This window comes from Diabrotica virgifera, chromosome 6, assembly GCF_917563875.1.
Source record: "Diabrotica virgifera virgifera chromosome 6, PGI_DIABVI_V3a".
NCBI classification, from domain to species: domain Eukaryota; kingdom Metazoa; phylum Arthropoda; class Insecta; order Coleoptera; family Chrysomelidae; genus Diabrotica; species Diabrotica virgifera.
The window spans coordinates 225,879,661-225,902,559 of NC_065448.1; the positions used below are offsets into that span (position 1 = coordinate 225,879,661).

The following is a 22,899-nucleotide window of genomic DNA, read 5'->3' on the forward strand; positions in this document are numbered from 1 at the left end:
CTTGCTTTTGTTTTGTTATAATAAATTAATTTATTTATTATAACACAATATTTTAATTTGTTTAAATAAAAATTGTTTAAATAATTATACAGCTTTCAAATGAGAATATTTATGTTTTTAACTTTAAAAAGTTACACTTGTCGTAAGTTTATCTAAAAGAAAGCCTACAACTGGAAAAAATATGTAATTTTCTGTTCTTATAAATAAATTAATATATTATAACAAAACAAAAGCAAGTTTGACATTTAATAATGCGTTAGTTCGATGACTCTACTCGAGTTATTAGGGAACAAAAAAAGAATGAAAGAAATTGCTCCATGGGAAGCCGAGAAAATGCATTTTGTTAACGTATACCGATTTTGAACTTTGAGGGTTACATTTTCTCCTACCTAATTTTTGATTGGAATTTTGCTATTTTTGGCAATTTTCACACGTATTATCGATAGTTTTTATTATAATAATATATGTTATGAGTATTTTAACGATATGAAAATTGGTGTGGAGAAAGAGGACAAAAATAAAAAGGTGATGGTTTAAAAATTGTGATACTATTGTTTATATCTTTGCCGTAAATTCCGGTCAACTTTGACCGGTTGTATCTCAGGAAGCACTCGTCATAATTAAACATTTTTTCTTTTAAAAGAAGCGTCCTGCCACTGTCTTTTGAATGTCGTTTTCACGATTTAATTTAGTTTAACACTTCCCGAGATATTCTATTTGTTTATATACCAAAAAATTGTTTATAATTTTAAAATATTCCTGAGGCCGCTTAAATAGTCCAATTTTAATTCTGTAAAGTACATTAGATAGATATAGTGTCTTTTTATGAAAAAATCATAGCTATTCTTATACATCATAATTATTGTCGTTATTATAGCGACCGTAAATTTTTAATTAACATATTAATTGTTGCTAAACTGTTCATTCAATTTCCATCGACTTCTGGAATTATAATACATGTGGAAAGGGCTTTTACGTTACCAAGTAATTTAGTTATTGATTAACAACTACTTATCTAAAAGTTTAGTTGAAAATTAAAGATTTTGTTAGAAAAACCCGCTTTTTCCGTGGAAAGTTTTCGTCGAAGTAAATCGGAAAAAACACGTTTCTATGCAGAATTTAATTGCGGTGAATTTTTATTTGGGTGTTTTTGGTCTAACGTTAAAATCTTTGGAGTTATAGAGCAAAAATTGAAAAAAACACGATTTTCGGGCGCCATTTTGTTTATAAAAAAAGTAGCACACTATCTGCGGACTTTGCTCTATCTATATTATTAATACATACAATAATAAGATTCGATTCCAGCAATAAAATTGCTGGTAAAAAATTGCTGGTAAATAACTTTTCCTTGTATTTTGCTAATTAGCCCAGAGTAATTTCTATCTTAGACTATTACAAATAAAAAAAATAGAAGATTTATAAGGGGGGTTATTTTTATAAGGTACTTTACCATCATTTTTAAGATGCCATTAGTATAAAAGAGACACTATGTAAATTTATTTTATGAAACCTCTAAATAGTAAAAATATTAATATATAAAGGAAAAGATTCCTCAGTCTGTCAGTTTGAGGCCAAGATGAAGACCACTTTGTAATACCGTTGCAATTTAATTTCTTGTGACATCGACTTATTGTCGACATTTTTGTAGCCTAAATGGCATAATTATTATTACATTAAGGTCTTTTGACCTAAATATGTAGCTAGTTCCAACTACTTTGGATCTGAAGTTTCTACCACCTGATGATGGACTGATTGGTCCGAAAACGTTTGTGATTTTATCCATCTTGGATCATTTTTAGAAAAAATTTTTTAATAAATTATATACCACCTACCTACATGTGAGGTTTTTACTTCATTAGTAAGAAAAAATATTAATAATCAATCAGTTCCAAAAAATTCTCAAGTACCCATCTCTACCGCTGAATAGGAGAAGGGGGCATTGGTAATCTATTTACAGCACACTTGAAGACACAAGAAACGTGTCCAGAAAGGCACTACGCCAGGACAGTCAAACCTAGAGTTTATTGGATATTCATATTTTACTCTTGTATTCAGGTTGTTTCAGCTCAATCGATTAGCAGTCGGGTCAAATCATGCAGCAAACCTGTAGGGAAGAGTGGGTCATAGTCAATCATTTTTTTTTCTAACTGATGTAGATCCATTTATTATCTAAATTAGTCTAAATGACTGTTTTCTCAAATCAAGTTGAAAGAAGTGTATAAATTTCCCCTCGCAAGACAAATGTCTAGATCCGCCACTGATCGTACGTGACGATAATAATTGCACCTCAAAATTGCGGCAAATTACGTCAGAAAACTGTATTACCACGTACAACTATAGTAGTGGTTTTCAAGGACGCGTTGCCAGCATGTCTGTTGGCAGCGTTGGAAGCCACTGCAACCTTCAACGCAATATGACGGCATATTGAATGCGGTGCGGGGTAGGAGGTAGGCAATGCGACCATGCGGCGAGCAGCGAGAAAGAGAAACATTCAGTCAACGGTTTATTGCGATGGTGAAGTGTGAGTGGTGATTCATTTTTCTTTTTCTATCGTAATATAACTGATAAAACAGGTAGGCATATTTATGTGTATATTGTATCTTATAAAGTTATTTAAAATTGTTTTTTTAGCGTAATGTTTTCTGGACTAAAACACATTGAATGGACAATTGAGCAGGACCTAATATTGATAGAGTTCGTTAGAACCCATGAATGTTTGTATAATGTTAAACGTACAGACTACAGGAACATCCAACTAAAACAAAGTTTATGGAAAGAAATAGCCCAGATACTTCAATTAACAGGTAATAAAATAAAACAAATTCTAACTATCATCAAAAATATTTATTTATAATATTTTACATTGCTGTTATTATAATTTTCTCGGTAATGCTGTTCGTTCCATACTTCCATGCTACAGTTAACAGCACCGAGTCCATTAAAAAATAAGTTTTAAATATCTCACGAATTTGGACGGAACTGTTGATACGGAGAGGGGTCAGGCAAGGTTGCATACTGTCGCCAGTGGCGGAACCAGTCATGGATCTTGAGGGTGATTTAATTACTTTTCTCCGATGCAAGGGCACTTAGTCTTACCACCCCTAGGTTAAGTGGGTTTTCAATTATTTTTGGGTTTACCTAAATTGTTTTTTTATTTATTTATTTGCATTGGGGGGAGGGGGGTTATGACCCACGTGACCCCCTGGATCCGCTACTGACTGTGGCCGTTACTTTTTAATGCTTATTCTAAAGAAATCATACAAGAAACAAGAACCTTTGGTAAACGAGATAATCGGCATAAAAGTGAATGGAAGTTTAATTAATAACGTTAGGTATGCCGACGATACAGTCATAATAGCCAACAACTTGTAAGACTTAGAAAGAATAATGAACAAAATATTAAGCTATAGTGGAGAATACTCTCTTAACATCAAAAAAACCAAATTCATGAAAATTAGCAAGAACAACAATACAAACGAAATATTGACGAAAAAATGAAAGCGAAGAAATGAAAAACCGAAAAAATGACCGGTAAGCGGCCAGCAGATTGAGAGAATAATAGTAATCAATAAAGTAAACAATAATAATCATAGAAAATAACGATTACACTGCAGAAATAAGAGTGAGAATAATTGAAAAAGCACGTGCCAAATACTATGTGAAAATGAAAAAGATTTTATGCAGCAAAGATTTGACATTGGCCCTCAGAATAAGACTAATTTAATGTTATGTACACAGTGTGCTTTACTATGGAGCTGAATCATGGACATTAAACTGAAATGTAATAAATCGACTTAACGCGTTTGCAATGTGGACATTTAGAAGAGTGTTAAGGATTTCATAGATAGATAGTCATTTCATACATTCCACAATTGCATAAACAATTAAGAAAGAAATGGGAAACTATTTGGCTCAAGTTTATACAAACTTCGAGGAATCCATACATTTACATATACCCACAACTTCCGGAAAATATCCCACATATATTTGATTATCACGTTACTCGATTTTATTCCACATCCCTTAAGTCGCTTAAGATTAAACCATGCCAATTTTCCTGCACATTTTGCTAAAATAGGATTGCGTATCAACTCTCTCTGTTCATGTGATAACTACTCTATTGCAGATTTAAATCATAAATCATATCTTTATAGTCCAGAGCAGCCAGGTTGCAAATGGATTTTTTGGGTACTATATAAATAATACATTATAAATACAAAAATGCCCGTCACAGTTCGGGCGAGAAACTTAGTTATTAACAATAAGGGTCAAAAATGGCAGTTTTTTCGTTTAAATCGCTACAGGTAAAAATAGGGTAATTAAATATCTTATTTATAATATACTTCTTTTTGTAGATGAGCCCAGTTTTAAAATGGCACTTTTTGAATTTTGGTCCCATCCTTTTTTGATTCGGAAAGTGCAAAATATAAGACTAAAATTTCAAAAATAAAAAATGTGCTATAACTTTTGCGAAAATGGCCTTAAGACTTTCATATTGCATGAAAAGTTGAGTCAAACATTCAAAGAAAAAATTTTAAGACGATTTGTCAATTAGTTTATATTTTATTCAATTTGTTTATCGCAAAGAGCTTTTTTTCGCAATGTTATTGTTCAGAAAATAATAATGATATAGCAATTCTATGGAAACCACATGCAAGAATAATAGTTATATTTTTAAAGTATTAAAAAAAATCGTTTTTATCACTCCGAAAAGAGTTTAGTAAAATAGAGTCATTTTTGGCTTCTAAACAATTTGAATAACTTTGTTAATATTGACTATGGAGTAAATCTACTTTAGAATTTCAGAAGCTGGTATTTTTATACGAATTTTCAGAAAAAACTTTTCGCCTAGGTTAATTAGGTTCAAAGTTAGCCACTTTTATTATTTAATTCGCAGTTACTTCTATGTACATCAAATTCTCATGTAACAGTGTTAGTTACCATACTACTCCGAAACGGCCTGGCCGATTTTTATAAAATTTTACACTTTGTAAAGAGACATCCTGTAGGACGTTGAAGAGGTTTTAATCAATTTTTTATACCCATAAGTTATAAGGGGGGTTGCCCTCTGACATTTTTTTTTATTTTTTTGGCAAAATTATCTACCTTAATTTTATATGATGTAGAAATAAAAATACATACAACCCTTAATTTTCACTCCTCTATCACCAACCCCTATTTGTTGATAGCCATCTATATATTTACATCTATAAAATTCTCCTATCACAGTGTTAGTTTCCATACTCCTCCGAGACCGCTTGACCGATTTTTATGAAATTATATATGTATATTCGGTAGGTCTTAGAATCGGTTGTAATCTATTTTTCATATCCCTGAGTGATAAGGGGAATTCCCCCTAACATTTTATAATGTTAGGTGGGGTTGTGTGTACATAACGTACTATATAAGACTACGAGTACATATAAATTAAAAAAATTATGATCAAAATCCATCAACAAGTTCCAGCGATATTAATCGCAGCATATTTTGCAGAATCAGTTTCATTTGTTGAGTGCACGTATTTTAATAATTCCCCTCCACCGACCACGAATTAATTCCGTTCAGACGCCATTTTTTAAACTTTATTAACCACTCTGTTGAGGTTCAAAGTTTACCCAAACTTTTACACGTAGCTTATATATCTTCAACTTCAAAATAACTCTAGTTAGGTTGCTTAATTATTATAAACAAAGTAGCCGTCAATTAAATAAAAAAAGTGACTAACTTTGACCGTAATTAACCTAGGCGAAAAGTTTTTCTTTTAAAATTCGTATAAAAATACCAGTTTTTCAAATTCCATTGTAGTTTTAGCCTACAGTCAATATTAACAAAGTTATTCAAATTGTTTATAAGCCAAAAATGACTCTATCTTAGTAAAATATTTTCTGAGTGATAAAAATGACTTTTTAATGATTTTTTTTAAATGCGTTGAAAACATGACTATTCTTCTTTCATGTTGTTTTCACAGACTTGCTGTATCAATATTATTTTCTGAACAATAACATTGCGAAAAAAAAAGCTCTTTGGGATAAACAAATTGAATAAAATTTAAACTAATTGACGCATCGTCTTAAGATTTTTTGTGCATTATATGGACTGTTTGACTCAACTTTTCATGCAATATGAAAGTCCTAAGTTCATTTTCGCAAAAGTTATTGCAAATTTTTTATTTTCGAAATTTTAGTTTTATTTTGCAATATCCGAAACAACAAATAATCGGACCAAAATTCAAAAAACGCTATTTTAAACCTTGGCTCATCTACTAAAAGAAAAATATTATAAATACGACATTTAGGTCCAGTTTCACAAAGTAAAGTTAAGAAATAACCAGAGGTTACCCCGATCGATAATATCGGGGGTAACCTCTGGTTATCTCTTAACCACAAGTTAATTTTACTTTGTGAAACCGGCCGTTAATTACCCTATTTTTACCTGTAGCGATTTAAACGAAAAATCTCTCACTTTTGACCCTTATTTGTTAATAACTAAATTTCTCGTCCAAACTGTGACGGGCATTTTTGTATTTATAATGTATTTGGTATATTGTACCCAAAAAACCCATTTGCAACCTGGCTGTTCAAGTGTCCCGAACATGGTATATTTTTGCCTTATTTCCCTGGTGTATTAATTGTGAACTTAATAAATACCATACAAAAGCACTAATTGCTAGACTTCAGGAGCAGAATGTAAGTTTACCGCTGAATATTTCACACCTACTAAGCTTAGCTAATACAGAGAGCGAAATTGAAAACAGAATAAAAGAAATGAAATTGCAATATCTCGGACATGTGATGAGAGTCGAAAGATATAATATCTTGAGACTCATCATTCATCAAGGAAAAAATAGAGGGTAGGAGAAGCGTAGAAAGGAGACGCCTTTCCTGGTAGAAGAGAGAACTGGTCTCTGAAGAGACCCATAGGAAGGCCCTTTAAAAGGATGTCGAGATAGCCGGAAGTCAACATCACAGCTACAAATACAAGCTCAAAATCGGTTAAGAACAGGTCAAGAGGCATAATCTAAGAAGAAGAACAATGTGAATAGTGTCAAAATTTTATAAATGACATTAGTGTCAAAATTTCATAACAGTGGAGTAAACTTGCCTGCGGTTGGACCAATTACAAACAAACATTCCGGCGCGGTAAATTCGAATTACTCCTCCTAGTTTAAGATCAGACCATATTAATTCACGACACCTAACTCATTGTTTTTGTTTTTATATTTATAGATATTGATTGCAGCAAGAGGTGGGGATATGTAAGAGATTACTACATAAAAAGACGAGGCAAGATAGGCCCGGGTCCAACTGGGGAAGCAGCGAGGAAAAGATCGGACAAGCTGTCATTCTTAGATAAAATCTCTTCGGGGAAGAGGAGGTAAATTTATATTTCCTTATTTTATATATCTATCTACATTATAAAGAAAGGGTTGTCTAGGGCCTAGAACTAGTGCCGTTTCTCTACCGACAGCCACTACTTACATTTTTTTCGATCTTCCCAGTCTCCGTCTTCCAACCCTTTCCTTGACATGGCTTCGTCGACTTCATTTTTCCAAGATCTTTTCGGTCGTCCTCTTCTTCTTGTTCCTCTTGGGCTCCATTCTGCAACCTTATTTATCCATGTTTTCTGCTCTGCGTACGTGGCTGTACCGTCTTCTTCCCTCGTCAGTATTCCATTTCGGTCGTCAGAATGTTCCTTTGTTTTTTTTTGTTTATGGTCCAAATTTCTGCGGCGTATTTTATGATACTTTGGACTATTATTTGGCATATATTTTTTTCTTGACGTTTTTGTTCCCGATTACACTATGGAGTTGTCTGACGCAAGATCTTGTTTGTCCCAATCCGTTTTTTATCTATGTTTCTGTTGTTCCTCGTTCCTTTTAGTTTTACTTGTTCTTATATTTCCAAATTTTTTTTACGGGCGAACCCATTTTACAAAATAAGTACAATTTTAAAACAAGTACGATAATTTAAAAAAATACAATTAACACGTTAAAGGTTTAAAACAAAATAAAACATTTATAAGCTAAAAATTACAAGACAATTAAACATGAAAGTACACAGACAAATAATATAAATAAACATAAAAAGTAGGTACCTACATCTGATCATAACTGATAATAACCGTCGTCAAGTGATATTTGACAATAGGGCTTTTCATTCACAGTCATTTGTTTCGAGCTTCTGTCATGTGTCACATAATATTAATATATCCACGTCATATGTTATTATGTATACCAATGATACAAACCAAAGACGTATGACGTAGATATATTAATATTATGTGACACATGACAGAAGCTCGAAACAAATGACAATCGATGAAAAGCCCTATACGGACAGCCTTGAATCTATTTAAGCTGTAGGAAAAGTCGAGTTCCTGAAATTGATTGCAATTCTTTGGCTTCGAGATAAGAACGAATAATGAGCATAATTTGTTCTATGCATTGGTACAGAAAATGAAACCAATTGTCTTGTCTGGCGGTTGGGAACTGCGAAATTAATTTTGGCTAACATATCTGGGCAGTCGATTTGTGAGTTAACCAGCTTAAATAATAGAATTCAGTCGTGATGTAATCGACGGGTTTTGAATATAGTAATATTTAGCATCTGTAAAATATCGTCATAATGCATATACTGGCCAAGTTTAAACGCAACATGTCTAAGGATTTTATGTTGTACATTCTCAATTTTATCACTATACAACTGATAATAGGGAGACTACACTGAAGAGCAATATTCCAGATGAGATCTAACCAACGAACAATATTCTTTAATGGTTGGATGGACGTAAAATCAGAAGTAACTCGTTTGATGTATCCAAGAAGCCTCAAAGATTTGTTATTGATGGTTTTAAAGAGCTCATGAAAAGTTAGTGAGGTATCTATAGCCATATTCCAAGATCTTTGATTACAGTTTGTGATGAAAGAACAGATGTATTAATACTGTAATCATATAGTAAAGGGTTATTAGTTCGATAAAACGCATGGCATAACACTTACTTGTATTCAGTTCCATACCATTATTGATGCATCAACTTTGATGTTTAGTCAAGTCGTCTTGTAATTTTTCAGCATCTTCACTTGATCTTATTACAGAAAATACCTTTAAATCATCAGCAAATAGGAGTACCACACCATGGTGAAAACTTTTAACCACATCATTAACCCTTAACTACAGACATCCCAATATTACCACGTAACTACAGATCCCCGGTATTTTTTACCGGTCATTATAAAATAGAGTCAAAATATAAAGTTAATAATAAAAAACAAAAAAATATGCATTATGTGTTTTTCTGGAGTCTCTAGATATGGGAAAAAATGGTAAAATGAGTGATTTTAATAATATAATATAAGATTTTTAAAGAATAATCTGGTAAACGAGAATTTTGGTGACATTTTTGGTCTATAGAAACAAACGGCCATAAATGCTATGGACAAAAATTTAGACTTTTTTTAACAAATAAACGTAACACAGAATGACAAAGGAAACATAAAAAAGCATTTACGAAAATTTTTACATCCATGAGAAAAAATCTGCAAGGGATAAAATTATCACAGAATTAAATGGCAAACCAATTTTTTTGCAAAGTGGCTTCAAAATTTTTATCGTCAAATTTAACCTTCATTGAAGGTCCAGGATGACTTCCACAGTCCATTTCTTTACTTTTTTCCTAAAAACACAAAAAAATAATATAAACATTTCAGATTTACAAATATAGTACTCATATAAAAATGCTTACTTAAAACAGACATCCGGTAATTTTTGCCGGTTAAGATTTTTGATGTGTGCTAGAAAAAATAGCTATTTGTATAACAAGGGAGGAAAGTGTTACTTTTCCTCCCGAGAATGAAGTTTACTGCCCGACGCGTAGCGGAGGGCAGTAATCATTCAAGGGAGAAAAAGGCACTTTACTCCCATGTTATACATATGGTTTTTCCACCTTTCTCAAATAACAAGTCATTTTTTCATTTTTACTTAATTTATTTATGTAACTAACCAACAAAATTTATTAGAACTAAAACTAACAAGTATTTACAATATAACTGTCAACCGTCAAATATAAGTCAAATTATTAATGTAAACATTGTTAAATCAAAATAACAATTTTACTGTTTTTTACCATTCTGAAAATTATACAGGGTGTTTTATAAATAAACGTTAAAATGTATAGATACTTCGTAATAGAAAATAGATATTGTACAGGACGTCAATAAGTTATATTTCATGAATGAAATACCATGACGTCACTTTTACTTTTCCTCCCTAGGGAGGAAAAGTACAACTTTGCTTCCTACAATCAGGTCCGGAAAAGTATACTTTCGGTAGAGGTAGGTGAAAAAAATATTGACAATACACACTACACGCTTTGACTAGAGCATTGTTATACAAACTACCCGAGAGGTACATAGACACATGAACTTGTAAGTGGTGAGGTTACCATGAAATCCACATTTTGGGAATGCCCGCTGGTAAAAAATACCGGATCTCTGTAGTTAAGGGTTAATAAACAGATTAAACAATAAAGGTCCCAAGTGGGATCCTTGTGGTACGCCAGAAGTTACAGAAATTTCATTGGATTTAATACTGTTAATACGTACAATTTGTTTTCTATTGGAAATATAATCTGCAAACCATTTTAGTAACGATCCAGTGATATGATACCAAAACTTTCAAGTTTAGTTAAAAGGAGCTCATGATTAACTCTGTCAAATGCTTTTGATAAGTCTGTATAAATAGCATCAACTTGATGACCTGCCTCCATTGCTTGTGTTATATAACTAATAAAATATAGAAGGTTGACTTCTGTTGTAGATCTGCCACTGCAAAATCCATATTGTTGAGACGCTATTTTGTGCCTAAATACTAATGATAGATGTTCTGTTAATATGGCTTCAAACAGTTTGGGAATGGTGCTTAATATAGATATAGGACGATAGTTCTTTATATCATGCTTATTACCGATTTTATAAATTTTTGACGTCTTCTTGCAATATTGCTAAGTATTCCGGTTTCTTCATATTAATTTCCGGGCCGACCTTTCAGTGTTCCTCTTTTAGTTCTCTTACCATGTACCTAGTTGATATCCTTCTCATCTTGAGCCATTACCACCTGGTCGTCTGCGAAACACAATGTGTAGGGATAACCGTCTCTTATCGGTATTCCCATATAGGGGAGTGCATATAGATTTTCACTTCGGAAAAAATCAAACAAGATAGAACTTTCTGTAATTTCATTAAGCAATGTTTAATAAACAACATATCAAAAAGTTCTACTCGAGAAGTGGGTGCTTCATTTTTTATTAAACAAATGAACTGCGAAAATAGATGTTTTTTTAAATAACTCTGAACATATAAATTTTTGAAAAAAACTGACTTGGCCATTGAAAAATTCAGAAAATTTTACAAAAAAAACCTTATATAAAGATTTTTCTAAAATTAAATCTGTAGCTTCTATAATTTTTTATTTATAACGCTAAAGTCACCCTTCTCACAAACATTGGCGCACTGTAAACTAGCGTACGGCGAAGTGCACGGTTGAGTTATCTTAATGTAATTCTTTAACTAATCGATCAAATGAAATTTTACAAATTGAACATGAAAGAAGAATAATTAAGCTATCGTAGAGTTATAATAAAAAGAAACAAAATGTATGGGCATAAGTACGGTGTGGGCTGAAAGTGAGACTTACATGAATTTTGTTTAAAAATGATTTAAAAATGTGTAACTAATACAATTTTTCTTATAAAAGTCTCAATTTTGCACAACTTGCCTTTCAATCATCTTACTAAACGATGTTTTATTCAAAAAAAATCTCAAAAATTTAATTCAAATTATACGACGTCTCAAAAAATGTAATTTTTGAAAACTTCATAGTTTTACAGAATTAACACCACTTTAAGACGGTTATTACTCATGCTTCAACAAATCTATTACAGTTTTGTAGGTGTTTTTTGAAAGCTCAGGATGTAGTCTTTAAAATGCACTTTTAAAATGCACTAAATTATTTTACTTTAGAAATGAAACAAACTATTTCTTTTTGAGAAAATTAAGAAAGATAACAAAAATGTAATACAAAAACCGAAAATTACCAGCTAAAAAAAAGTTTATACAAAGTGATCAAAACTTTTTTCTGTAAAACTTATCTAAAATACATTTAATAATAAGTTTCAACAATAATAAATGTTCAACAAAAAAAATTTTTTAGCTCTTATACAGTATGTCTGCGTAACTTGGAACCTATTGATAACTTTTTTATTATCAGTCATACCAAAAAAAGTTATTCTTTATAAAATACTCTGCATCGTATATAATCTAAGATGCAAACATTAAATATAAAATTTTATTAATTTTATACGAGGTATGTCAAAAAATATGAATTTCACTCAAGAGTAAAGTAGGTACCTTTATATTTCACAATATCGAAAATTGTTATAAAGAAAAGTTGTTTGGAATTAAAAAATATGTTTCAGTGTTCAACAATATCCTTGTAATTAAGAGGATGGGTACGTATTTTCGGCTGCAATGCTATTCAAATGGGGATTCATTTTTTTCGAATCCTGAGAAAACTAATAAGTATTTTTGAAAAATTTAAACGCAGAATGAAAGATTACGTTATTAGCGAGGGCTGAAAGTCCCTGAGAACTTCTATAATGTTTATTTTAATAAGTTGCAGGGGTGAAAAACTAAGAGAAAATTTAGTGTTACTTTTAATTTTAAATATCTCATTCAAAATTAACTTTTTATTTATTTTAAGGACTTTCGGCCCTCGGTAATAATTTAGTCTTTCATTCTGCGTTTAGATTTTTCAAAAATATTTATTGGTTTTTTTCAGGATTCGAAAAAAATGAACACAATGTCCGTGGTAATATTTTTCAAATCTATCTTTGTCATACAACGCACTGAGTCGAGTAGAATATTGTCAGCATTATTGTGAGTCAGACACTGACAATCAGTGACAATTTTAAATATTTGACATGAATCGGGAATATTTTGAGTTGTTGTTTAATAATATTGATATACCGGGTGGTGAATTGGAAAGCGGGCCATAGGAAACTCAATGTAAAATTCTAAGCTGTTAAATTCCTGCTTCCCTAATTATTTTACATCAAAAGTCATCAGAAACTATTTGTAGAGAATTGAATTCTCTATTGAAAACAACTGTTAATATTGTTCTATGAACAATAATTATTCAAAATTTTGTAAAAATATAATACAATTTTCAGAGTAATACGCCAAAGCTAGGCCACACACAATACAATAATGTGTATAAGATTGCATTTGTTGACAATGAATTTATTATATTAACAATTAGAACTGTCAATTTTTTTAATTATTTTATCATTTTTTGTTTAAAACACAATAAAGTTGATAAGATACCCTTAGTTAAGGAGAAAATATTAATAATAAAGATATTTTCTTCAGTCAATAATGTGCTCACTGTCAGTTAAATAGTAACGTGTGGCCTAACATACCCACACATACCTACTGCGGTAAATACATTATATTTTTCAAAATTTTGGAATGTGTTTAAATCGTAGAACAATTGTAACTTCTGTTTTTAATACAGATTTCAATCCTCTACAAATAACTTCTCATGACTTTTGATGTAACATAATTAGGGAAGCAGGAATTCAACAGTTTAGAATTTTACATTGAGTTTCCTATGGCCCGTTTTCCGATTCACCACCCGGTATAGTGTATTTGATAAATAATTGATTTAAGACGTGAACTTTATAAAAAGTTATTTATTGTGTATTATTTATGGAAGATAGAAGCAGAGAATACATCAAAATATATTCTGTGATCCAAGTATTTTGTTGTTAAATATGTTCAAAATTGTAAGCGTTCCATAGTAACAATATACAGGGTGGTGAATCGGAAAACGGGCCATAGGAAACTCAATGTAAAATTCTAAACTGTTGAATTCCTGCTTCCCTAATTATGTTACTACATCAAAAGTCATAAGAAGTTATTTGTAGAGGATTGAAATCTGTATTAAAACAGAAGTTACAATTGTTATACGACTTAAACACATTCCGAAATTTTGAAAAATATAATGTATTTACCGCAGTAGGTATGTGTGGGCATATTAGGCCACACGTTACTATTTAACTGACAGTGAGCACTCTATTGACTGAAGAAAATATCTTTATTATTAATAATTTCTCCTTAACTGAGGGTATCTTATCAAGTTTATTGTGTTTTAAACAATAAATGATAAAATAAATAAAAAATTGACAGTTCAAATTGTTAATATAATAACTTCATTGTCACCAAATGCAACCTTATACACATTATTACATTGTGTGTGGCCTAACTTTGGCGTATTACTCTGAAAATTGTATTATATTTTTACAAAATTTTGAATAATTATTGTTCGTAGAACAATATTAACAGTTGCTTTCAATACAGATTTCAATTCTCTACACATAGTTTTTTATGAATTTTGATCTAAAATAATTAGGGAAGCAGGAATTCAACAGTTTAGAATTTTACATTGAGTTTCCTATGGCCCGTTTTCCAATTCACCACCCGGTATTTTTAAAAAATCACTTTAACACTTTTCCTCTTTTCTCGATCGAGTATTAGTTTTTGTTGTAGGTACGGTACATATAAATTATTACAATCACTGAATACATAGTTAGTGAGAAAATTATCAGATTTGTTAACTGAATTACTAATTTGCAATTATACAAAAAATAACAGTTATCCAAGAACATTCACAAGCCATATCCTTAAGTTAGTTATGACCATAGAGATACCTATATATTAACATAGAGTGAGCCTTCACTCCGCGCATCCTGACGACAAGATCTCTTCGACTGGTTTGCGCTATCTCTTTCTAGCACATTGTACCGAGAAACTAAGATGACATTAAGGTGTGAATATAGGCACGGAAGAGGAGGACAACTGTCGCAGCTTAATATGCGTAAGAGTGAAACAGCACTATTCCAAAGAAAAAAGATGGTGTCGTCACTTCGCTTTGAATGATCCTCTCTCTATGTCAATATATACCTCTATGGTTATGACATTGTCAAGTTGAATGACATTCTAGTAATATTTACATATCCATACCAGTGTGAATTATGTACCCATAGCTATGACCCATAGCCTTAAAATATTGTGAATAATAAAGGCACTTGACTTAAGAAAAATTCATATTTTTTACATACCTCGTATAAAACTGAAAAAGTTTGATATCTGATGACTGTATCATAGATTTTTGACCAGGTAGAGCATTTTATGAAGAATAACTTTTTTTTCGTAAAATCGATAATAAAATAGTTACAATAATTGTAATAAAATGATGATGGGTATCCGTAATTTGAGAAAAAATTTAATTTTTTTTTTCGATTAGAATGTAATTGTATATTAAAACATAGTTTTTAATTTCAAACAACTTTTCATAATAGCATTTTTTGATATTCTGGAATAAAAAGGTACTTTACTCTTTAAAGAAATTCATATTTTTGACATAACTCGTATAAAATTGATAAAATTTGATATCTGGTGGTTGAGTTGTAGATTTTTGAGTATCCAGAGTATTTTATGAAAAATAACTTTTTTTGTAAAATTGATAATAAAAAAGTTTTCCATGTGGTTCCTACCTACGCAAACATACTGTATAAGAGCTTCTGTATAAGAATTTTCAAATTGTAATGCCATTTTCGGATTCAGCATAAGCAAAAACAAAATATAAACATATTTGATCAGAGGAAAATGATGAATTCAACGATATTTTTAAAATTATTTATACAAAACAATTGTTATTGTTTAAACACTTAATAAACAATTAGCGGCCAAATCTGCGACTAGAACTTTTTACTTTAACTTGTATATAAACTAACAAAAAAATTTTTAGAAAAATATAAGCTTGTTTGAATTATTTCAAAACAATGCATGTTTTCGTTCTAATTGCACTCCCCTCATACACCTACATTTTGACTTCCAAGTTGTTATTTCCTTATTTTACTCATCACAAAATATTTTCATTTTATTTTTAGTACTCTCAGCAATATAGAGCAGTCTGAGTCTCAACACAGTGTGGAAAATAGCACGGCGCATTATAGAAATGAAGACAACCACATGGAGCTAAAACCGTCTGAATTACTTATTACCGAACTTGAAACTAGCAACGATATTTCAGATATCCAAGAAGACGAAGCTGAAATTATAAACATTCAAAGAGTTAATAAACACAAATATGACTATACAATTACCTCTTCATCTGCAGATGAACGTTTGAAGATATTAAAAAAAATATCTGAAAGGCAAGATCTAAAAAATATGGAAAAGCAAGATGAAAATGACTTATTCTTTGCATCAATGGCGAAAATATGTAAACAGTTGCCAAAAATAGTTCAGGCTAGGCTCCGAATGCAAATTGGAAATTTAGTAGGAAACGCAGAGATTGAACAACTATCATCATTGGTAAGTCCTGACTCCTGACTATGGGCATATACTATCATCAGCAGGTAGCTCCACATCAAAAAGTACCGTAAAGTGAGGCTACTTTGTGACACATATGGTTACTTTGTGAGAGTGGCCTCTAAAGTTAAACTTATTAACTTGGCCGAGCCATTAGAAATGCTGGAATAATTAAAATGTTTTATTTCAATAGTAGACTATGTGCACTATCTACGGAACAATAACCAAAGTTCCTAGTGCAACTTCGCTCGTCATGCCACAGCTGATTTGATCATCGTCAAAACAGGTGATTTTAGGTTGGCGTGAAAACTTTGACTTTTGAAGAAGAATTTTTAGAAGATATTTCTACCAAAGTAAATTTATATTTTAACACAATATGTTACCTCCATTTAACATTAAAATGTTTGTAAAACATGTACGGATATTTCTTTCTGCCACAGTTAGAATTCTATATAAATATCGCAGAAAAACTTACGTGTCACAAAGAAACCCCACCCATGGGGCGACTTTGTGACAACTTTTTTTGACATTTTCTTGATTTCTATAACATATAGCGCATTCTAGTTGTCACTGAACATAGAGGAAAGATTGAGCTTTCAGGTGATATTTTTAAAATTATAATAATAGTCCATTCTTTCACGGTTTTTGCTCTAAATTTTAAAGAACCGCTTGGATTGACATGGAATTTGGCATACATATAGCTTACATGTCAAAGAGAAAAAGTGATATTGTGCCGATGTGTGCTTTTGCCCTGGGGTGACTTTCACCCCCTTTTGGGGGTAAAAAAATATATGTCCAAAATAAGTCCGGAAATGGGTAAACTGACTAATTTTAAGTAACTTTTGTTCTATAGAGCTTTTTCGCCAAGTCAACACTTTTCGAGTTATTTGCGAGTGAATATGTTCATTTTTCAACAAAATAACCACATTTTTTGACGGTTTTTCGCAAATAACTCAAAAAGTAAGTATTTTGTCGAAAAAAACGTTCTTAGCAAAAATATAGCCTATAAAAAAGTAAAAAAAATGGTGTACACGTTAGGTCTCTGGATCTCGTAGAACCAGAGTTATAGTCAATGAAAAATATATTCATATTCACCAAATTTCAAATAGAATAATTCGACGTGAAATATCCAAAAAATTAAGCACTTTTTGGGAAAAACCTAATTTAACTTTTTTAAAGTATTTAAAAAAAGCTTTATTTCTGTTTTTACAAAAAGTTTCTAGCATTAAATTTAAGCAAGTTACACTCAAAACAAAGTTGGTCCCTTTTGTTTTTGCAAAAAAAAAATCGGGAAGACCACCCCCTAATTAGCAACTTAAATGAAATTAATCGTTACCGCTCCACAAATTATTTTACTTATGTTGTGTTTATATGATCTGTAAGTTTCATCGATTTAAAGTACTTATTTTTGAAAAAATTTGGTTTCAAAGTAAAATTTTGAAAAATTAAAATTTTGAAAAATGTGCTTTTTTTTCAAAATATCTTAAAAATTGTTAGAGATACCAAAAATCTCGAAAAACAAAAAAAGTCAGATTTGCTTTTCTGAATATCATGTATTTTTTTGTTTTTCTGTTAGACAAAAATTGATTGAGATTTGGTGTTTCTAAATTTGCATACATTCGTGATCAGTGACTCGTTCAACCCCTTTTAACTACAGCCCTTTCAATAATAAGGACTTTGAACCGATGAAATTTACAGATCATATAAACAATATATACACGAGTCAAGAAACTTGTGAAGTCGTAACGATTAAGTTAATTTAAGATACTAATTAGGGGGTGATTTTCTCGATTTTTTTACCAAAACCAAAAGGGACTAACTTTATTTTGAGCGTAACTTGTTTAATTTTGATGCTAGAATTATTTTTATAAAACAAAAATGAAGCTTTTTTTAAACACTTATAAGTTGTAATGAGTTTTCCCCGAAATGTGCTTCATTTTTGGTTATTTCACGCAGGGCCGGCGATAACGGGCCTACAAGGGATGCAATGCAGGCGGGTGCCCCTGATTGGGGGCGCCAAAATGAGCGTCTTTTTCTGCTGGTGTTACACAAAATCATAGAAAAATTAATTTTTTGAATATGGTTGAAATAACAAACATAAGTTTGGGAGTGTGACGTAGTGTTTCGCTCAGGTGAACGGGCTGTTTCTACCAGTGGCGGAAGGAAATTTAAAATAATTTTTAATACGTATATTCAATTAAAGTAAATAATTACCAAACTGGCCGTTTCCATGGTAACGTAACACTAGTAAACAAGAACCACTGCGCATCGTCGAGTTATGAATCATATTCCCAAACTTATGTTTGTTGCATGAGATGCCAGTATAACAGAATAATAATGACAATAATGATATAATACGCTTGGTTTCTTACACTGATGGCATTGTGAAGATCAACGAAAATTTCTTTTTTCGTTCCTTTCCAACAAAAAGATTTATTGAAATTGATGATTCAATGGCCGCGGTTGATACGAAAAAATATCAGAAATATTGGAGAAATGGAATACTTCCATTGACTATAGGTATGCGTGGTCAAAGATATGAGATTGGAGCGAATATGAGGAGGAAAAATGGGCTACAAAATTTAATTTTAACACAAAATCCTCTGACTTTGTTTGTTCCATGTACTGCGCACACATTCAATTTAACAATAAATGACACTGCAAACAGTTCAAGAAATATATACATAACTTTTTTTCATCGTCCCCAAAACGTTGGAATATTTTATTACAAGTTATATCAAATTTAAATCTAAAGTAATCGTCAGATACGCGCTGGGAAAGTAGTGTATGTCTTACAGTTAAAGGTTTTTATTTGAAGTTTAATAATTTGGTATCATTTACTCAATAGAATTAATTCAATAGTAAAGCTATTCAAGAGGAAAATATAAATATTCGTTACTTATGAAATCTATCGAGAAATTAAATTATGTTTCTGAATATCGACACGATAAAAATTATAACAAAATTTTGGAGGCTGCAAAACAATTAAGTGAAAATGTTGGTATATGGAGAAACAGAATTCAAATCTATATTAGAAGTTCGACAGTTAAAAAAGAAGCGTCAATTTGTTTATGAACAACCTAAAACAACCGAAGAGAGGGTTTTTATACCCTAGTTTTTTGTTTTTTATACCCTTATAGATACTCCTTTATGGTCATTAAACGAACTTTTTGACTTATTAGAAAATCACTTTAAGAGCACACAGTAGCGATCAACAGGTAGCAACAAACGCGGTCCAAGATTGCGAAAGTTCTGCGAACTTTCAAAAGTGAGGCAACAGTGCGTCGGTAATTCGACACTGACAGTGACGTTTATACTATCAAAAACAATAATTTTTATATACATAGGCGCGAAATGTTGCCAAGTCAGTGACGTTCGATTTCTTGTTATAAAAAAATCGATTTTTAGTAGTTCCAATGTGATACAAAATCTAGGCACGGGATAAAAAAGTTTATTTGAAGAAAGTGTGTTTTTTGTCTTTCTTAATGGCGGTACTGGCTCCTTTTTTCAATATTTTATTTAGTTATAGAGTCATTTCCACATACTAACATATTTCTGAAATTGGACTCTGTACCGCCATTGTTTATTATATTACGAATATATGTGCCAAAAATCTCGACAAAATATTCAAAATTAGAGCCGCAATCTTGGAACGCGTTTGTTGCTACCTGTTGATCGCTACTGTTTGCCCTTAATACGTAGCTTTAGGTTTTTATACAATGTGTTCGAAACAAATAACAAAGATTTAAGAAAACACTGATAATTTACAAGTAAGTTTGACACACGGTGACAACAAAGGTGTTAACTCCATAGAATTTTTCGAGGAAATATTGATATACAGATATTTTTAGTGCAAGTGCAAATACGACAATACCAGTAAATCCATTAAAAATTTTAAAATTTATAATCTCAAATCCATTATCTTTTTCAAATTTTGCAATTCAATAGAATTAATTTATTCACGGCTCCAATAAGCGTAGTGAGTGGCGAAAACTCATTTTCAAAATCCTATGGATAATTTTGTAGAAATTTAAATAAGGAAAATAATGTTTTTAAGATATTTACATCTTAATTACATTTTGTACCATGGCCAGAAGATAAAATATCTAAATATAGGTACCTAATTAAACCGAAGGGCGCCTTAGCTAGTTTTGCAGGCGGGCGCCTTATACCCTAGCGCCGGCACTTTTCATGTTAAAGTGTTCCATTTGGAATTTGACGAATATGAACCTATTTTTCATTAGCTATAACTCTGCTTCTACTAGGTGTAGAGACGTGATATATACACCATTTTTTTAAATTTTTTACAGGATATATTTTTGCTACGAATGTTTTTTCGACAAAATACTTAGTATTTGAGTTATTTACGAAAAACCGTCTAAAAGCGTGGTTATTTTGTTGAAAAAATGAACATATTCACTGCCAAATAACTAGAAAAGTATTGACTTAGTGAAAAAACTCTATAGAACAAAAGTCACTTAAAATTAGCCAGTTTATCCATTTCCTGACTTTCTTTGGACGAATATTTTTTCACCCCCAAGAGGGGGTGAAAACCACCCCCTGGGCAAAAGCACATATAATCACAATATCACTTTTTTCTTTGACTTGTTAGCTATGTGTATGCCAAATTTCATGTCAATCCAAGCGGTTCTTTAAAATTTAGAGGTTTTGCAATATTTTACCGTTAAAGAACGGACTATAAACCGAAAGTGTATGTACACTTCGCGTCAAAAAAAACTGGTACACTTTTTTTTCCCAATGTAAACCTGTGTTCAGATTGGACACAATGGCTCGTGAATCACGGCGTTGTTGCCAGCACAGATAATTGAATTGCACTAAATCTAAATATAAAAAATAACGTTTAAAAATCATGGTGGTGAATTGCAAAACAGGCCATAGGTAACTCAATGTAAAAGTATAAACTGTTAAATTCCTGCTTCCCTGATCATTTTACAACAAAAGTCATGAGAAGCTATTTGTAGGGGATTAAAATCTGTATTAAAAACAAAAGCTAAAATATTGTTCTAGGATTTAAACACATTCCAACATTTTGAAAAATACCTACATTTGCCACACTAGGCATGTGTGTAAAAGTTAGGCCCACGTTATTATTTACCTAATTGCTCGCACATTATTGACTGAATAAAACATCTTTATAATTATTACTTTCTCCTCAACTGAGGCTATGTTATCAATTTTATTATTTTTTAAACAAGAAATGATAAAATAAAAATTTTGACAGTTCAAATTGTCAATATTTATAATAACTTCACTGTGACCGAACGCAACCGATACACATTATGGTAATGTGTGTGGCCTAACTTTGGCGTATTTCTGTGAAAAATTCTTATTGTATTTCTCACGATTCGAAAAAAATTAATACATTTAATAAAACACATTAAACATTTTGACAGGCGACATTTTCCACCTATGTGGTTAATATTTCAGCAGTTTCGAATTTTATTGTAATACATAATATTTAAGTTCCACACTTGTTCAATGTAAAAGTTATTCATTTTGTATTAATTTCAAATTTTTATTTTTGCAGTGTGTTTTATTTATTAGTATCCCACAACTTTACGAGAAACCCTTTACATTTCTCGATTTTAAATTAAACATAATAATTTAATGTCATGTCTAGAGTTATTATCTGTCATTCATGTTATATCTGTGATAAATTATAATAGAACACGAATTAATTTATGGGTACTTAATTGAGATGATGGAACATTACAAAATTAATAAGAGAATTTTTTAGGATGCATGTTTAAATAAATGTGACTGACTAATCGAGAATGCTCGATATTGTTTTAATTTTTAGTAAACCTACTAAAAACTTGCGGTCTGACGCACAGCCCTGCTTTTACCTGGTTTGATATAATATTTTAGTTGAACTGGCAACGTTGCCTAGAAATAAGAATGACATATGTGACAAGACCAATTTACACAACTAGAAAAACACGATTTTCGGTTATAAGACTTGTACCAGTTTTTTTTGACGCGAAGTGTACTATATCATTACAAAACCTAAAAAAGTGTCACAAAGTAGCCTCATTTACGGTACCTGTATTTATTACATATTCTTCAGTAATGGCGGAGACTAACCTAAACCTAAAATACTTTATAAATTTATCAAATACATGTAAACATTTCTTAAAAATAAAAGTATATAAAACATAGTTCATATGTAGGTACTTAAAGTACTCCTTACTATCATTCACTTGCGAATATACACCAAATTAGAAGAACAGCTGAGTGAAGTTCAATTTTAATTCAGAGCAGGACTCAGAACGAGGAAAGCACTTTTCAGCTTGCAAGTTCTAATACAGAGAGCCAGGGATGTCAACTGCGATGTGTATGTATGTTTCAAAGATTTAGAGGAGGCATTTGATGAAGTCTCACATGGGAAACTAATCGACATCATAAAAACATCATGAGTCGATGGAAAGGATGTAAGACTGGCGCAAACT

The 22,899-nt window shown here is 31.3% G+C and overlaps 1 protein-coding gene across 1 annotated transcript in view; it reads left to right on the plus strand.

Annotated features, from left to right (window-relative positions):
• Positions 1 to 2,243: 2,243 nt before the first annotated feature.
• The window catches only part of LOC114342438 (uncharacterized), a 211,228-nt gene continuing 190,572 nt past the window's right edge, over positions 2,244 to 22,899 (plus strand). The window contains exons 1-4 of the mRNA XM_050653782.1: positions 2,244 to 2,573; positions 2,632 to 2,804; positions 7,227 to 7,374; positions 16,006 to 16,432. Of these exons, the coding sequence (XP_050509739.1) occupies positions 2,636 to 2,804; positions 7,227 to 7,374; positions 16,006 to 16,432 (744 nt within the window). The 5' untranslated portion in view covers positions 2,244 to 2,573; positions 2,632 to 2,635. The remainder of the gene's footprint in view (positions 2,574 to 2,631; positions 2,805 to 7,226; positions 7,375 to 16,005; positions 16,433 to 22,899) is intronic.